We start from the raw sequence: 19,642 nt of genomic DNA on the forward strand, positions 1-19,642 counted from the left end.
GAATGGAAATTATTGTGATTGACATGTATATTTTTCATTTGGCAGTGGGGGAAGAAGACAGTGTCAGTCTGTATTTCTCTCTCTCTGGTATTTATGCATAATTCACATCAAAGATAATAGGAGTAACACACATGCATTGACAGGAGAATAGTTTCCTAAATGTAAAATTGTTGAAGGGAAACCATTATGCTTATGGGAGATAAATGTTGCAGGTGAACATGTAAGACACACGAAGTGCGCGGTAGGGTCTTTGAAGGATCTCATACAACGTATGCCTGCAGTGGCATGTGTAAGTAACTCCTCTGTGGTCTGTGCATCAAAGTAAACTGACCTCTTGGGCCAACACATACATTTATAACATCTGTACAGACAGGAAAAACATTTCTTTGAGTTCATCAGAAAAGCAATCATCCAGCTGCAACAGAAATACAACCCATCAGATTACAATAACACTTTACTAGAGACTCTTATGATAGGACTGTAGTAGAAGGCAGCAAGAACAGCTTTATAAAACACTTGAACATCTGAAAAGTTGAACTTTCTGAAGTCCAGAATTGTCGGAAAAAGAAAAAAAACACTGAAATAACTTTTTAAGCGTTTTGTTTTGACAATGTTCCTCAGGAATTCACTACATTTAGCTGGGAAAATGCTAGCAGTTAAATCTATTCAATGTCATGACATACAAAATTGAAACATAATTGCTCCTAAGTGGTTGACAACTGGCAAGTACTTTTTACATGGATAGAAAGAAATTTATGCTATCAAATGGAAGATACTGTCAAAAGTTTGATTTTAATATAAATGAAAATGCTACATGAGGACTCAAAAGGATAAGGAAAAAAGCTCAGCAGTAACACTTTTATAACCACATATTTAAAAAGCTTTGAAGTGAAGAATCATTACATCAAAATCATTTTCCTTGAAAGATTAAAAAAAAATAAATTACAGCATGAATATTAACAAGTTATTAGAATAGTGAATTTCAAAGAGTAGCAAAAAACAAGCAGCCCATGAGTGGCCTAGTTTAAAGAATGTCTTACCAATCATATGGTTAGCGACATGGATTTGTATCTCTCTCTCATTCTCAAAGGTCATCTGGCACTTGATGCACTGATAGGTCTTTTTCTGTTTAATAACCAAAAAGAGATTAGAGAAAACTGCACCGTAGCATAAGGCAAGTGTGATCATGAATATAGCATGTTACGTGCTTCAGCTTCCCTCAACTGCGTCCTTTTCTCCCTGCATATCCCCAGCAAGACACCAAGTTGGGCTGGGCTTTCTGACCAGAAAATACACTCTCTAATTAATAACCTGCTTTTAAAGGACTTTAATTTCAACTTTAAAAATTTCAAATGATAGTATGGAATACTTGAAAATCTGATTGAGTACTTGAGCCATAATCAAATTGCTCATGACATTTAACCCACTGTAGTAAAAATTCCTGTACAGTGAAATAAAAGACACAGATTGAAAAGAGAAATCTGTTTTTTTCCAGAAAAAGATCAACTTTTTTCAAAAAATTCCATCCTTAAATAAAACTCACAATAACTAAAGGCAAAACACCTATAGTTACTTGGGGTAGTGAAGGACAAAGGGAAAAATATATTTTGTACTGGTCTCTCATCAGGAATCCTGGAAAATGGCATTACCACAAAGAATGGTTTCCTTGCACAGTCTGTTGTGTATTTTCTCTGTCACAGTCATACCAGGGAGGCTTAGCTGCAGAAATCAGGAGATAGTGTGAAGAGGCAATTACATGAACCATTTATTCAAATAGGGAAAATGGATTTTGGACTCAGATTGACAGGGGTGCATGTACTCGAGCAACATGACAGGGAAAAATCCAAGAAATCATTTGTAGAAATTAAAATGCACGTTGACAAGTCAGACATCCAAGTTATGAGAAAAATAAAAGACTAACGCTAAACTTCTGTGCACTTGCAAAAACTCTCAATTCCCAAAGCAGGAGTATGGTGCTATGGGTCTAACGTGCATGCTCAATTACTGCACAGGAATATGCGATCTAAATAGACATCTTTTGACATGCAGTTTAGAGAAACTGGGCCATTTATGCCTACTCCTTCCCATAGAATAACTTTTACTGGAGCACTTGCTGCAAGGCAAGCGGCTTCTCCTGCTGCTTCCGCACTAGGGCGCAAGCCTGCAGCGCGCGTCTCTACGGCTGGGGTGGGCAGCCGAGGAACGAACGTGCAACCACAGCACACCGGCCACAGGTTCAGTTAGCTGGCAAATGAATGGGAATCCCAAACCATTAGCCCTGAGAAACCTCATTCAGGAAATTGCACCCTCTTAGTTGATTGAAGCAATATATTTTGCAGAGTTAATTTTTTGTGCATTTTTATATACAAATTATTTTTTTCCTACAGCCTCTCCACTCCACGCCTAGGTATAGAATGACATTTTTAGGACAGCAGTAATAAGTCAGAAGTTTTGAGTTAAAGAGAGGAGTTGCTGCCTCTCCCTCCATGCATGGGATCCAATTTCCTGGGACACCTGCTGAGGAAAGAACAAATTAGGTGCTGCCAGGAGCTTCTTAACTACTTCCCATGTCATCAGTGGCAACAAGTTAGCCTGCTGGAGGCTAATGAACATGCTGTAATACCCTAATAACAAATGCAACAATCTATATGTTATGCATATTCCATGAGGTCTGTACACAGTGTATGTGTGCACATACGCAGGGCTTTCTAGGCTAAAACAACAATGGGTGATTACCAGGGTAATAGGAATAAGGACATACTCCATTGGCCAAAAACTGCCACAGCCAGCCATAAAAAAGGAAATAGTTTGGACTGGCTAGTTATCCCTAGGCAGCTCAAGAAAGTGTCCTCCTGGAGTCCATTCAGAAATCACGGCTGTTAATGGAAAAGCAGCTGGATTTCTGACGCAGTGTTTCCTGGGAATCTATTCCAGCAGACGGCTGTAAGCACACAAACACACATGTACTCTCAGACACACTGCCATACGCATGCTGTGGGCTCCTAACTTTAAAAAAAAAACAAACAAAAAAAGAGGCAAAAAACCTTGGAAGAGAAAAATGGGATTGGGCAGTGAATGATTCATGTGGTCACATTCAAAACTTGAAACCTTCCTGTTCTCTAAAACTTTAAAGCTGCCCAAGCTCTGTCCATTGTTCAACACTTATCTCTGTCATGAGGGTTCCTAAGTAACTAGTTAAGAAGGACAATATTTCAGCTCAGCCCTATTTCAAACCTTTAAAGTTATATTAAACACAGACAAATGATTCATTTTTTAAAATGATTTCGGTGCTTCTGAAAGCTACTTACTAGCAGATCTGGAGACAGGATGTCTTTGTTTATCCACAGACCCCACGCAAACTCCTCCTCACCACTTCACAAACTTATAAAAGCCTGTTTGGTGTGACCACCCCTCAGTGAAGACAGCAGATTTCGAGCTTCCTGTGAATATTATCTTTAGGCTCAGCTGACACCCATGCATGTGAAAGGACAGTCTAACTGGGGCAACGGCTCTTGCAATCGAGTACCCTGCCTGATATGCAATAACATTAGTAAATAGCTTCATACAGGCCACTAAATAACTATAACTCGACTGGCACCCAAATGTATATAGAAGAGGTGGAAGAGTTGATTTTTTGGCTCATTGATAATTCTCTTTAAAAGAGGGTCAACCAAAGAGACTTCCATTCTCAATAAATTGGGAGCATTAGTTTAAATACAAGGTTACGACATCTGAGGTATCAAAGATGACCTTCTATTACCATTTTTGTGGGTACCATGGCTTCAAAGACATTTGTAATTGGCTGGATATCTCTTTTTAAAGTTTTGGTCTTTGTGAGTGGTGACAACAAATGCACCAACACTCTGAGGAGCTAATACAGTATAGATAACAGCATCAAGGTGACATAAGAGACCAGACGAGCAGACCTTCAACTGAGAGCTCAATTCCCATTAAGTCAAGATATTTAATTCCAATCTTGGCACAAAATAATAGTAATAACAACAGGGGGTTCTGGTTTCTTTGCTGAAATAACTGCTGTTCCCATGGGTTTTCCAGACTGTCCTCCTTTAAATCTGGAAATGGTTTCCTGTTCTACAAAGAAAATATTCCTCCATTCAAGTGGATTTACAAGGGAAAGGCGGGGGGGGGGGGTGAGAACAAAGAGAAGGAACTGAATCCAAGAAAGTGTGTAGGAGAGAGGGAACAGAGAAATGGAGCACAACGGGGTTCATTCATCCAACCTTCCATGCCATCTCTTTTGTTTCTTCAGTCCAAATGACCTAGGTGGTTGAATAAAGCAACACAGTTCAAGATGGAAATTTAACTGAAGTCCTGAGCATTTGCCATTGTCAATGTTAACTACAGTAGAAAGTGATAACTACAGTAGAAAGTAATAATGAATCTGTGTAAGAGAAAGAGCAGCCTGCAAAGTGATCATTTCCAGTATTAGAAGAGGCAATGTATAATCTCAAAACTAAACAGCTAGCCATGTTTCTCAGGACATATGCATTCCTCTAGAAGACATTAGAAGAAATTAATAGAACATATTAAAAATGAAAGCTCCTATGTACAGAAATATGTACAGAAAAATGAAAGTACTACTTTGGATGTGACCATGATAGAATAAAAAAAAGGTCTTAATCTGTCCCTTTGCCAGATACTGGAATGGGCTCAGCCATCGCAGTGTCTCCAGTTATTACGTTCATCTAAAAGAAACTTAGAGAGCCTTATGTGTCTGGAACAGCTGAAGAATCAAACCTATATGATGTTAGAGCTGCCTTTCACTACCAAGGGTTATTTTATTTATTCCTCTTAGTGATGTTCTGTATGAAAGATGATTAACTTGTCTTAAAATCTCTTAATAACAGACACCCTCCGATGCAGACGTTTCGTTGTACAGGAGGCAAGCACTCTGGCCATCTAGAAATCTATCTTTGTTGACCATCATGATTTGATCGTACTTAGATACGTGTGTTCAGGAAGGAAAGGTGATGAATTCACAGACATTACTGCATGGTTGTTTCCCATACTAAAAGGTAGGTGAGAAAGAGAAAACACAGCAGCACTTTAAGTGCTTTTCTCTTTCTTTCTTATGGATAAAAGAAAAGAAAAAAACACCTGCCAAGCAATTCTGAATGCTCAAAGGTTTTTGAACCTCATCTAGCTGTCTCCAACTGGTTTTCAGAACAAAACCCCTAAAAATTCGATAGTAAAAACCCAAACAAAATATGACAAAATATTCATATTCCCTTTGTCATGCTATATGCATGTGTGCACACACAAATATAAACATACACAGTAAAAAGGAATGATTTTCTTCTCCTGCTCTACTTTTTTTTCCTCCCAAACATTTTCATTTTTTATTCATTGAGGGCTAATATTTATTTTCCTTCTCTCTTTCTCTTTGGAGTTAAATCTTCACTTAATTTTTTTTGAAAATTCCTCTAGGCTTCCACAGTCTTTTCTTCAGTGCAAGAACTATCCCTGCTGGTGGATTGATTTCTGGCAAAGTTATGTATTTGCATGTCATCTTTTCCATTTGCTAGGTTTTCATTCTGCTTTTTCTTACTTATTCCAATGTATAAACCCACTATTTAAATCTGATCTCCCTATATTTTGTTTCTGAATGCACCTTTTTTCTAATCTTCAACTGCTTTTCTGTTTAAGAAAGAAAAATCAATAAAATGTTTGAAAAAGAAATGCACAAGTGCTCAAGAATGGGAGAGAAGCAGCTCTTGTCTGGACATCTGCAGATCACTCTACATGCATTGTGCACTTAAGATAGCTTTAGTGCACAAGTAAAATAACGTTTTACAGCATACTAACAAGACGACAAGAGAGACTGTGTTCAACTTGCTTAGTTTTGTAATGAGGCTAATGAAGTTAAAAAAAAGTTATTCTTGAAATACAGGAATTTATCACCATTTAAAAGAGATAATAATTCTTTGAAAACCCCTGTGCTAAACAGACACAAAGGGCATTTATTACCTTGAGAAACCAATGTTTCCAAGTGAATCGATATCAGAATTCAGGTCTTGTACTTATAATGAAAAGTTAGATAATAAATTATTCCTTATAACAATACATCTATTCCTGGGACGCATATCATAAAGGTCTCAGATAGTAGCGTATGTGCCAGCCATAGACACCTGACTGAAGGCGCCATAGCCAAAAATGCTGATTTTTCATGATCTTCCACAAAGGAACTAAGGCCTGCACTCACGGGATGAAATTCAAAGCATTTACCTTTTTGAGGAACTTAAACCATCCTCAGAGAGTACAGGTATGGAAGCTCTCACTGAAAAGAGCGAGTTAAAGCAAGAAATCAGAGTGAAAAATGGCCATGTATGCTGCTTCTGATTGTCAACAGGAAAGAAAAGATAATATTTGAAGCTCTAGGCTCGGCCATACGAAGTAAGAATGAGTCCTGCCTAAGAGAAGAGAACTGTTTAAAAGAATTTAGAAGGAAATAAAGACCTGAGAAGCAGAAAGGAGAATGACCTAGTCAGAATCTCAGCTGAACTCTCAAAAGATATCACCCCCAAGGGAGAGAGATTTCCACCCCTTATTCTTCTGCAGAGTTAGATGTATACACCAGCAGTTTTTGTCATGCCGTTACTGGACCCAGAGGGAACAATATCCCATTGTTTTACTAAAAAAGCAAATGAAATGAAACGAAACTTGTGGTGGGATTCGATCGGAAGCCGTGGACAGGGGTGTTGAGGCAAGCTGCGTGCCTGCGGCCGGCAGAGCTGGGCTCTGAGCTGGCAGGCACGGGTCAGCTCTGGCCAGGAGCCACCAAGCCGCACAGGCATGGCGCTGAGTCCCAGCTCACCAGCCCATAACAGCTCCACTGCAGTCACTACAATATGCATTGTTAGGACACACTTAGGGTCTTCTCTTACCTACTGAGACACAGACGTTGCATTCGAACAGTATTTCCAAGTTCTTTTAATGCAGTAAGGATGTGTTTGTGGGTGCTTTAATTAGCAGATTGACATAAACAGGCATCTATGGTTGGAATTATTCATTAGGAGTTGGGTGCCTGATTTCCTTAGATACTTTTGAAAATCTCACCCCATCATGTTTAATTAAAAATGTCAGATGATATCAATACTCAGATGTGTCTGCTGTTGGTCTCCGGAGAAGATTTCCAAAATCTACTTCTCATTCCATCTGTTCCTGACAGAGCAAGGACTGACTTGGCCCATTCTTGAACCAAAACGTCAACAAATAATTTTAAAAGACTATAAACTGGAAGCCGTATTAATCTCCTGAGCAGGCTTCTGAAACCTTACTTGGATACTGCATGTTCCCAAGAATCTTGTAAGTTAAGAAATGGGAAAGCAGGCTATCTGTGAGTTCTAAAGGAGAATACACTTTGCTTTCTAATATGTAACCTGCATATTAGAAAACAACATGCAGATTTGCTAAAGAAGGGCCATGAAGCAGTTCCTTTAAAAATCAATGTGTAAATCACCTACCATCTGAGCAACCCCCACTACATAAGTGACTTGAGTACCAAGGTGGGTGGCGCAGCTCCATCTTGGCTAAGGCTTCCTCAGCCTTAGGTTTTTCCAAGTTTATTTCCTTTTTCATTGGCGTGCATATACATACACACACATGCATATGCACACAAACATCCAAGTAGTCTCACACCATTCACACTAACAGGCATACGCAAAGACAACCTTTTTAGCACAGAAATTCATTTCAGGGGAGGCATTCACCTAACTCACTACATTTTTCCTTGCAAATTCCTTTATCTTCCTGCTCATGATTAGTTCCCAGGTAAGAAATTATCTCATTCTTTGGGTATGATAAATTATTTTGATTTTTTTCTTTTGGGTACTTAGAATCTCCTTTTTTTCATGGAAATGTCCCAGCTTTTCCAGATCTGCCAATTCAGTAGCATCAGAAATCATGGACAAACTCAATCCCACCATCCAAGTACACCATGGATGTATCTTAGCTCTCTGCTGACAAATTCTGAGCAGTTTTATGATAAAAAATCTGATGCTCTGACACTAGGAATCAAGGAGCCTACAAGACTGAGCAACATGTAACTTTTCTATGTGCATTGCTATACCTTTCTTTCTTTTTCTTTCAATAACACAAGTAATTTTATAAAGTCACAGTTGCAAAAAAAAAAGAAAAAAAAACAAAACCCAAAATATCAGATCTGGTCTCAGTCATATTAAAGGTCTACATTTTATCACTCAGAGATTTTAAAGTGCAGTTGTACTTACTCTGGGAACAGGGGATGTCTGGGTACCTTTCCTTTGGCCACTAGTCTCAGGTGTCAGGTCTCGGTGGTCTACCTGAATGTGGCTCTCTAGGTCTTCAGCACTTTCAAATTTGACACTACACTCTGGACACCTCAGACTGCCACACGGCCTCTCGTTCACCTCCTGTGGGGTCAAGCCCGAAGACTGTCCATTGGTGCTCCTGGTCATGCATCCAGCACACAGGCCATACGGAAGGCCATTAACATCCAATTTGACCAAGTCCTGCTTATTCCGGAACTCTTTCAAGCACAACGCACACTTGTAGAGTTTTTGCAAGGCCTGACCGTTGGGCGACGAGGTTGCAGAGTTTCCTGCCAATTTCTGCATATGGAACGTCCCATGGATTTTCAGCTCTAGGGTGGAGGTGACGGTCTGCATGCAGACAACACAGCGAAAGCCAGTGAGGGAGTTTCTGAGATCTGGGTGCATCTGGCAGTGCTCAATGAATTCCTCCTCGCTCTGCAGTGGCATTTTGCAAATCCGACATGTTCCTGTATCCAAACTCTTGCTGTGAGTGACTTTGTGCTCTGTCAGGGTCAGGAGTGATGGGAAGCGCTCCCCACAGATGGGGCACATGTAGTGCTTGGCCGGACCCCGATGGGTCTGCATGTGCTCTCTCAGGCCATTTTCTGAGAAAAAGGTCCTTGAGCAGATATTACACTTATGGCTACCTTTGATGAACTCTGCTTTCTTCCTAGAACAGTCGTCCTCCCCAGGCCGGATGTTATGATCTCTCAAACGATGGTTCTGCAAGAGGACCTCCATAGTATAGGCAGCCCCACAGATATCACAGCCATACATGGGCTCAGAAGCATCTACATCATCCTCACTGGCTTCATGACTGTTGGAAGTATCTGGATTCTTCATTAACATGTTCTGGATATCTGCACCTTCTGTCTTCTTATTTGTGGGGGTCATGCCATTAGCTGTACCATTTTCAGCACTAGCATCAAAAACACAATGTTTTTCCCGCAAGTGTTTTTCAAGCAAGATGATGGCATGAAAAGCTTTGCTACAAAACTTGCAGTTGTATTTTTTGCTGTGGGTTGTGATGTGGCATTGCAGTTCTACCTCTGTGCTAAAGGTCTCACCGCAGAAGATGCATTTGTGAGACTTTGCTGGATTCCCCAAGTGGCTATGCTTCACATGGATCTGGAGATCCACCTCCTTCCTAAAATCCCAGTTACAGGCTGTGCAACGATACATCTTCTTTTCATTGCTATGCTTGACTGCCAGATGCACTTGGATAGATACCTTGGAATCAAAAACTTCTTGGCAAAGGGTGCAGTGATACAACACAAAAGTATGCATGTCCAGCAAATGCTTCTGCAAATCATCCACCGAAGAAAACTGTTTGTCGCAGCTCTCACATACATAATGGGTTGAAGTTGTCATGTAATGTACAGTGAGATGCTGCAGAAGAGACTCCTGGGAATCAAAGTCTTCTTTACACTGAGGGCAAGACTGTTTCCTCAACAGCAGCTCCAAATGCAACTTTAAATGGGTTTGAAAACTCTCAAAATTAGAGAACTTTAGATCACACTGATTACATGGGTACTCGCCATTAGACACTGAGTTTACGCTAGCAGAAAGCCTTTGCCTTTTAGGGGAAGAGACTTCAACATCAGAAGAAACTGGACTCTGCTCTGCTTTTGACTTCTTATTGTGTGCCAGAGGAATGTTCTTGTGGTTTTCTTTAATATGCTTTGTAAGCTTCAGGATGGAGCCAAAAATGGGGGAGTTTGTGCAATAAGGGCATGAATAAACTTCCATAAAAGACTGTGTTGGCTGAATGACAGGGGAATCCAATTTTGAATTTCCTACATTGCAGTGAGTCTGCTGAATATGCTCAGTCAAGGTTGCTTCGGTCAGAAAGCCCATGGAGCACTGGTTACAGAAGAAGGCATTGTTACCATCTTGAGGGGTAGCGTTTGGGCCACAGTGAGTAATACGGATGTGTTCTTGTAAGCTATTGATATCTGCAAACATCTCAGGGCAGTAGTTACAGTGAAAGGCAGAAATGTTGCTAAACTGCATCATGGGATAGGCATGATTTTTGTGCACCTTTCTTACATGTTCGTTCAAGTTGTACAGTGTAGGCATGGAATCAAGGCAGATCTGGCACGTGTGGCTTTGCTGAGGTTTGTCCGCGTGAATGGTCTTCAGGTGGATCTCCAGAACAGCAAGGCTATTGAAGTCACGCTTGGAGCAGTAAGGGCAGCTGTAAGTAACTTTAGACCAGTTCTGGCCCTCCTCTCTGTCCACTGATCTGATTTTCTTTTGTCCTCTCAAAGGTTTTAGGGTTGAATCTGGGGTGGAACCTCTTTCCACCGAGGCACTCGAGTCGGGTGTTGCGCTGCTCATGGAGGCCACGCTCCCCAGGACCGGATCAGGGCTGATGCTGTGATTGCTGGAGTCAGGTTGTCTGTGGCTGTCCAAGTGGCAATAGACTTCCTCCACTGAAGAAAACTGCTCCGGGCACATAGGGCACTTGTGTTTTTTGTTGGCATGGGCTTGATGAATGTGTGAGAGCAGCGAGTTTTCGTCTGCAAATACTTCAGGGCAATGAATACACTGCAAATCTGCCTTCTCGGAAAGCTGTGGGTGGCGTGTCATTACATGCTTCTCCAAATCTTCAGTCTGACTGAATGTCTCTTCACAGTAATCACACATAAAATCATCCTTCTTCACCTCTTTCTCAGTCTTTGCCATATGTTCCTTGTTCTTTTTATGAGCTTGCATGTGACTCTGCAATGAGCTGGTAGATGAAAACCCACGCTTACACACAGTACACTTGAACGGTTTGCTGGAACTGTGGGTTTTCAGGTGAATTTTGAGGTGGTCACTGCGCGAGAACGCAGCCTCGCATTCGTGGCAATGGTATTTTTTATCCCCCGTGTGAAGCTTTATGTGGCGATCCCTACTCCTCTTATGCTTAAAAAGCCGGCTACAGTAGGTGCATTTGAAAGGTAATTTGTCACTGTGGATCTGCTCGTGCCTTTTAAGGTAGCTCAGGCGAATGAAGGACTTATCACAAAACTGACAGGGATATGGCAGGCCAGTCCCCCCTTCCTCCTCCCCGATGCCGAGATCACACCCATCTCCTATCATCTGAGTGGGTGATGCAACATCTTTGCTGGAGGGAGATGAAGCCACCCAGGAGAGTTGTGGGTCGTCATCACCATCTGTAATGGGAAAGCAGAAAGGAGATTAAAAACAATTCCCAGTGCATCTGTGAAATAAGGACAAAGCTCTCAACAACACTATGGGCTTCTGCTACTACAGCGCAAAAAAAATCAACTCAAAAAAATTTTTTTCTCTTGAATTTCAAAGGGTGTTTGAGAAAGAGATATAAAATATATCTGTAGACATAATCCATGAATTTGCCAACACATAGTATTAATAAAAAGCATTTTTCTTCAGCAGGTTTAACACCTGCTCACTGTACTGTAAAGCAATAAACAATGAATACAGAAAGTAAAATACAATGTGCAATGAAGCAATGCAAACATTTGAAAAGCTACAGTATTAAGTGATCACCTGTGATTTTTTGGGTCTTTTTAAATGTTACATCAAGATGATTTTAAGTAATGTCTCCATTAAACAAAATCCTTCAGTTCTGTTTCAAAACTGTAACAGAATTAAAGGCTGATCAAAAGCAAACAGATCTGAAAATCTATGCAAAATAAAAGCATCAGATTTGAGACAGCTCAACAAAATCAGAGAAGAGATTTGCATCATTACCACATTCATTCGCATGAAAGGTAATGTTGCCTGCTTATTACAAAAACAAACAAATAAAAACCCAGAAAACCATCATCATTGGAGATTTTGAGACATCACAAAACAATCAACTTCAGGATAAAATAACAATGGCCCAGCCTCTGCTTTAATGACTATTTCCTTTGCTCAGTATGAGGCTTTGGAAAATATTTTATAATTTGATATTACCATAAAGGAACACAGTGCCATCTCCAACTGCAAAACAGTCATTTTAGGAAAAATACATAAAATTTTGGCAGCTTTCATAAACGGAATTGCTAACAAGAAACAGAAGAGAGCCAGTTCAAATATACCAATTCCGATAAACGTCGAGACGTTGAGTGAAGCAAAAACGCCATGAGTCTGATATAAAACTGAACCACGGATTGAAGCAAAAATAAAATTCATTCAAACGAGGGAAGGCGCTGACCCCACGCACACATTTGGAAATTCAGAAAGAAGCTGGTTCTCCAGATATGTTGTCCTTATAAAACATTTAATGCTCCTACTTCAGCTCTTACTGAAACAAACCAAGAAAAAAATCCCCAACTGTGGGTGTAGGCTGCCACACGCGCGCCTCCTGCCGCCGGCGAGACAGGCGCCGACGAGGAGGAGCACGTGCACCGCGGAGCGGCTCTGCCAGAGGCGCGCGGACAACGCGAGCAGAGCGGAGCAGAGCGCCGCCGGAGAAGCCGCGTCCTGGGCCACCACGCGCTTGGTCCAAGACCTTTCTTTTTCATCCCAGGAGAGTGGAGATTTGAGCTACTCTGTAAAAGCCAAACCAAATAGTCATGCCTGACACAACTTCTCCAGCACGCGGGAGCTGCCCCATTCCTGGGAGCTGCCATTTTAACCAAACCTCCTTGCAAGGTGCACCAGGGTTTGCGCCCAGCTAACTTCCCCACGCCGGCTGGGCCTCAGTTTAAAAGCAGAGGGTGCGATGAGCTGATTTGAATGCAAACGTTTCCCAGGCTGCATTTTCTCAGCCGCGAGGTGGTCTCCCTGCGCGCTGCATGTTGCAGCCGCGGCCCGGCCGTCCCCGCGGCCCCGGGCCCCTCCGACGGGCGCAGCCGGCTGCCGGCTCCCGGATTAGCTGGCGGGGAGGTGCCGGTGGCTCCCGGCTGGCTAATTCCCGCCGCGCGCCAGCTGGGCTCCTCCGGGACGCAGACAAAGGCTGGGGAGAGGGGGATGTGAGGCCTGAACCAGGGCAGCACATGCTGAATCGCTGCCGCTACCATTTTTTTCCTGCGGGAAAAAGAAACAAACAAAAAAGCTCACCACCGTGCTAATATTTACTACTCTAGCTGCCCGGCTGCAATTTAAAGAATAAGAGGTGGCAACTCTGCAATAACTGTTAGAAAAACACACGCTTTATAAATATCTTCCCTTTTGCAACCAAGCAGGCTACATGCATCTTTCGCTGGGCGCTGGTGTACAGAGGAGCGACTACACCAGGAGCCAACCCAGAGGGCTTAAAACTGCTTCAGTGAATAAAGCTTCATTGCTGCACTGCTAAACTAGAAGTTGTGGGCCAAATTCAGCACTGCCGCAAGCCAGGACAACCCCTTCAACTCCGGCAACTTTGTGCCGTTGCCACGCGCCCGCACTAACCATCGAACTGGCCCACCACGCAAACCTAACCAATGTTCTAAAGTTCTCTTTTTCCCTCTGAAACGAACCAACCCACCTCCAAATGCATCCTGAGAGGGGCCAGCTCCCCTCCAGCTGCTGCTCTTCCAACATACTGGGCTACTCGGAAAGCAAAACCCAAGAAAGCTGGTATCACTTTGCGAGTGATGCACGAAGACGTTGCTGTGCTAATATAATTTGGATTCAAATGAATTAACATTTCTCAGATTGGAAAGTTATGTTTGTAATAAAAATGGAAGCATTTACATGGATGGCTGAAAGCAAAGATTGTCTCCTTTTCTTAGCTTGATTCAGACCTTTCACCGATTTTCGTGTTTAACTTTTGGATTCCTTTTATTGCACTGTTTTCTCATTCTTTTGCAATTTAAAAAGAATTGGAAAGTTATTGCGTAAGCCCTGAAAACAATCTACCTTGACTTCCTTACAAACAAACCACTAAATTACTCAAGGCCTAAAACTGAAGAAATTAAGAAAAAGTCATTATCATTAATCTCTTTATGGAATGAAAAATAGCCCTGTTCATTTTAACTTGCCATTTTAAATTGAAGAAAAGACCCATAATGAACTGAGAAGGAAATTCTAAGGTATTTTACCATAGTAATATTTTACTGTGAAGATATATCTGAGATGTGGTGTGACATGTCTGGCAATGATGGTTAGAATAATAATTCTACATTAATGCAATCAAAGGAATGTAGCAGAATGAGAAAAATCACTTTAAAAAGGAGATTAACGTCATTAAAAATGGCTAATCCTGCAAAGTGGGACTGTACTAAAATAGAGAATCACACGCCTGGTGCAAAGCTTTTGTCATTTTTGCATAAGAGAATCAAAACAAGTATTAAAAGGGGAAGAAAATTCAATAAAAAGTTTAATTAGGGAAAAAAAGAGCATTAAGGAGGCTTCAGAATGTCGGTAGTCTTCAGGATATATGTGTGGGTCACCAAGCTTAAAGGGCCAAACTTGATAATCAATCTCAAAGTGGTACAGCAATTTAGCAGCTTAATGTTCAGCACGTTTACGGGACGGCAAGCATTCATCATCATCACTGAGAACCTCGTTCCAGCCTCAATGCATTCAATAAATGTATTTTTCCTTCTAATAAGAGCAATTTGGCCAAACTGCAGTATAAATCATACTTCATTCTCTGTTTGTCTTCCAGATAACACGAGCCAAGTCCAGAAATGTATTCATGAAGCAACAACAATAAAACAAAGCCTTAGAAAGCGCGACCCGTTTGGGAAGGTAGCCGTGCAGCACAGCACAAACTGTGGGACAGGAGCAGCCCTGTCTCCGCAGCACATGCTGATGGCATTGATACATTTATTATTTCCAAGTTATTTTGCTAACAGAGATAAAATCACTGCACTGCTCCCCTTTGCGCCCGGGAGACTTTCTTCATACAAGATAATGAACCAGGGCAGTTAGGTTTGGGAGATGCTCTTTTTCTGTTGGGTTTATTCCTCTAGCACACAGCTAGAACACAAGAGGAAGAGTCAAATTAACAAAAAAAAGGCCCCCAAATCAGTTGTTGGGGAAAGGTGTTTTTTTGATTGAAATTCAAATTCCTGGTTCTTTCAGAGCCTCTCTCTGCAGATCTGCGTCAAGGCACAGAAGCTAAAGCGGTCAATGCACCCAGCTGCTTTAGCCCATTGAAAGGTGATGGGACTCCAGCACCCAAAAAAACTAAGTTACGTTAGAAAACAGGCTTGGCATCATAAGACATGCCTATAAACCGTCTGTGTTTCAGTTCCTCATCTCTGTAACAGGCAAAAGACATCTGCTGCTCGGGGCAAATTACAGGGCTCACTTCCTGCACGACGCCGAGACGGCCTCAGGCCGACCGCCCAACAGAAATGCTACCAATTTCAATAATTATTATTATCACAGATGCCTAACTATGGGAATACAACACAGAGATTCAGAGAAAAAGACTGAGAAATTTTCAGTAGTGGCTACAGCAGATTTTGAAGCGCTTCACTACTTACTAAAACCAAGGGTAGATCATTACAACGGATTGCAGTAGGCGCTTCACACAGCATACGCTGTTCATTTACACTGCCGTGCCGGTGTGAAATAATGCAAATCAAGTTTACATACCAAATGTTTTAAGTTTCACTATTTTCAGTGCACTTTGACAGCTTTTTACTAAAAATCTTTTTTGGCGTGTTTAGTCCCATTTTCCTGCACATTTCAGGTATAACGAAGTAAACAGTAAAAATGATAATTAACCCACCAAACTCAATGTTATGCACAGATATTACCCTCACTGAATGTTTTTGTTCTTTGTGTAACAGAAGGCAATAGCGGACCACCAGCGCCACTTTTGAGCTGACACTGCACCCGTCTTTGAATGATACTGTAACAGCAGCTATGACAAACCCAGCATTAATGCACACTCAAACAACTTTACTAAACAACAGCAAAAGATTTCTACAACTAATTTGTAATTACGCCTATGTTATGTTCAATGCAAAACTAAAACTGGATGAAAAACTAAGAGGTGTTAATATAAATGGCACCACACACGGTGCCATCATGATTATCTGTGACTTAAGAAAATGCAGTTATACCTAATCACATGCTTCTGTGGTAAGCATGTTTGTTGGACTAAATGACTGGTGGTTAGTGGCTCTTTTTCCAACTTCTCAGCTTTGCACTGCCATTTGTTTTTAAGTGAGGTTTTAAAAAAAGGGAAAAGAAAGAAGATGTCTGGCTTAATGGAAAAATATATATAATCTAATTTTTCTTCTCATGCATAGAGTAACTTGGTATTTAGAATACAAAATCAGCACAAGATGTAGTGTAGAATTTCAAACGTTAAATTTTCTGGGATGTCTGCTGTAGTTAAACTATTACACATAGGCAGTTTAAACCTAGCTGTCTTTGTCTAAACCTTTCTGCTGCGATCAAGGAACATTTAATTACTCTGCCTTTTTTTTATGCTGCAAGTTAAGAGTACACACAAAGACATATATTGAAGCTTAGTTGATATATAGAAACTTGTTAAGCCACAGTAACATGTGACTGAGCCCTCAATTTCTAGCAAAGCTACTGAGACTCAGTAACGACCATGGATAGGATGATATATAATTCTACAGAGATCACAAAAATCAGAAAGTTATTTTTAACATTATTTTTCTTAAATCAAATCGTCTGTATTTTACAGGTAACAAAAAATTAACATATCATTAAATAAGTTATTTCACACTTCACTAAATGGTGTAATAAGGGGCGGAGGAGAAAGTTTTATGTTAGATCTAGGAATAAGCTAAATGCTTTCAGAGTTGAATCACTGTTTTTCTTTACTCCCTTTGGAAAAGCAGCAGATACTATATTCTGCTGTGCATCATGGACTTGGGACTGAAAACAGCTGCACTCTAATTACATGTAAAGTGTACCAAAACATTCCTTTTATCACAGACTGTAAATCTGTTAGCATCTGTCTCTCCTTTGTTTCTTCCACAAGATACAAGCTTGTTTCTACATTTTTCTCACCTGTAGCGGTGATTAAAATTCATTATAAATGAAAGGAGTGAACACTAAAACAAGTTCCTCTGTGTACAGTTCTAAACTCAAATTAGAAACAGCTGTTTGCTAATTCATGCAGTGATGTTTTGTCGTGCTCTGTGAATCAATAATAACTCACCCTATTTCCACAGAAATGTTAGGATTATCCATATATTTTGCTTAGCAATTTGTCCTTCGGAAATGTTCAAATGCACAGTCAGTCTTTTTTAGGCGAGATTAGAGGATGATAGTGGCAATATCATCAAAGAATTAACAGAAAGATATTAATAGCTTGCTGCTCCTGCTTACCCTGCTAGCTAGCGGGTCCTGTGCCATTCCTGCCTACTTTGATACCTCCGGAGCATTTAGCAAAGATGCCACATTATAAGACCGATGTGAAAGAACAAGACTGTGCATGGGGTCACACACACAGATCACTGATGCAATAACCACACTGAGAGAATACTATAAAATCAGAATTTCAGCTATGACGTGTACAACTTTTAAATATAAAGATGACAAAGCCCTTAGGAAAACAATCCTAATAGAATAATTATTAGTTGTAACAATTAGTTACAATAATTAGTAATACTTTTTTTAATTGCTACTAATATTCCTTTGTATGATCTCAGCCAGAGCACAAACTTCCAGTTCCGCTCTGGAGGCAGCAGTACGCAGCCATCTCTGCAGTACATGCAAGCAAAGTCCTTTTCTAGTGTGTATAAAGATGTTTTTCCCTCCTCCTGTTTTGTCACTGTGCAAAGGGAGCATGCTCCTCTTGCAGCCCGGAGCCAGGGACCGAGGTTGGGAAGCACCCGCAGGGACGTGGGGAACAAAACCAGCCTTTCTGGTGGGATGAAGTGCACGAGATCGATTTTCTAGGTTTATGATTTCCTCCCTCCCATTTGATCGGGCAACTCTAAATACAGCAGGCTCCTGCTCTCAGGCTGTTTTCCCTGAGTAAGCCTTGGACACACGCAGTCCAACTGACTTGGCTTAAGCTCTTTCCCTCAGTCCATACCCACAAGTGAGCATCAGAAACTCAGACCAGTAGGTGTCTGGAGAAACTCGAATGCAGAAACTGAAATTACGCAAGGAAAGACTTTTCTCCATGAACTGACCAGACGAGTGTGATTTAATTTAATGCTTTACTGTGCTCATTTTTATGTTTCTGAATTGTACTTTCAAGTGAAGATTAAGTCATCAGTTACAATCCATTTAGCTCATTCATAAACTCCACTTAAGGGTCACGTTCTTGATGGTGAGTAGGGAAGCTCGGATGGCAGCATGACAAGGGCGGTCAGCGCCTTCTGCAGAACATCAGCATGGGCAGCAACAAGCTGGAGACCACATTAATGGCACGGACAGACATTTGGAGGAGTCAGTGCCTTTACAGCTGGGGCAGGGGTAAACCAGGGCAAAAGACTTCGGGCAACAACCTCAGAGGAGCTGCTGTAACTCCTAAGGCAAATGCACACATACTTTTGCACTGGTAGACAATATCAGAGTCGTGTCTCCATTTCTGTGGAGCTCTTTTTCAACTCTTCTGCCATATATCAGCTCTGAGGCAAAAAAAACACTAACAAGGGAGAAAAGTGACACCCGACATCCCAACTGATCTACCTCTACCTGTTTCTTCTGGCTGGGGTCACCAAAAAGTGACTGGATTGCTAGGGTGGTTTGCTATGATTAGATCTTCAACTGGTGCTATGCAGTGTCTTGACCTCCAGGCAAATCGTTTTGTAGTCCCTGTCTATACACATATGAAAAATTCTTTCCTCAAAACATAATTTTGCTCCTAAATGAGTGTTTCACGTCACTTCTCAGTAGAAGATACGTCAATTGTCATGCTGCAAACCTGAGAAAAACCTCATGCTTCAAGCCTCAGCTCTGCACAGGACTTTACTGCCAGGCTTTCCGGCCTGAGGAATTTAAAGCTGGTCATATTATTAGAGCAAGTTGCTGGGGAAAATAAAAACAGCTTGTTAAGTTAGAGAGAGTAGGCTGTTCCAGGCTCTCATTTTGATCTAGGTGGGAAAACTGTGACGCACTTACAAACTTAATGGGCTGATGTTCATGATGAATAGACTCAATGCTGGAAAACACATGTTGCCTGAAATTACTCAGCAATAAACAAACAGTAAAAAACAACAACATCCAGATTTTATATTGCCTTCAAAGAACTGAGGAAGAAAAATCAATAAATTACACGTGACAGACAGTATCAAGTACCTATTTTATAGTTATAAATATGCACTATCAGCCTGATTTCCAAACGTTGTGTATTCACATTAAGCCAAATCAATCAAATCAAAAAAACTGCAGCTGCTCAGCACTTTTGAAAATGCGAGTGACAGAAACATTAAATACATGCAAGTCTACATAGAGGTATTTTCAGAAAAGGTACACATTTCATTAATCTGCAGTCAAGG

General features: G+C 41.1%; 1 protein-coding gene across 5 annotated transcripts in view; it reads right to left on the bottom strand.

Annotated features, from left to right (window-relative positions):
- The window catches only part of ZNF423 (zinc finger protein 423), a 229,795-nt gene that overhangs the window by 92,491 nt on the left and 117,662 nt on the right, over nt 1-19,642 (bottom strand). For 4 of the 5 annotated variants that reach the window (XM_067302563.1, XM_067302561.1, XM_067302562.1 and 1 more), the window contains 2 exons: nt 8,250-11,473; nt 1,041-1,125 (listed from right to left, as the gene is read on the bottom strand). In XM_067302563.1, the coding sequence (XP_067158664.1) occupies nt 1,041-1,125; nt 8,250-11,473 (3,309 nt within the window). Of the gene's footprint in view, nt 1-1,040; nt 1,126-3,364; nt 3,441-8,249; nt 11,474-19,642 lie in introns of those variants that run through there. The other variant, XM_067302564.1, reaches the window with a different exon arrangement.

Source organism: Apteryx mantelli, chromosome 10, assembly GCF_036417845.1.
Source record: "Apteryx mantelli isolate bAptMan1 chromosome 10, bAptMan1.hap1, whole genome shotgun sequence".
Lineage (NCBI taxonomy): Eukaryota > Metazoa > Chordata > Aves > Apterygiformes > Apterygidae > Apteryx > Apteryx mantelli.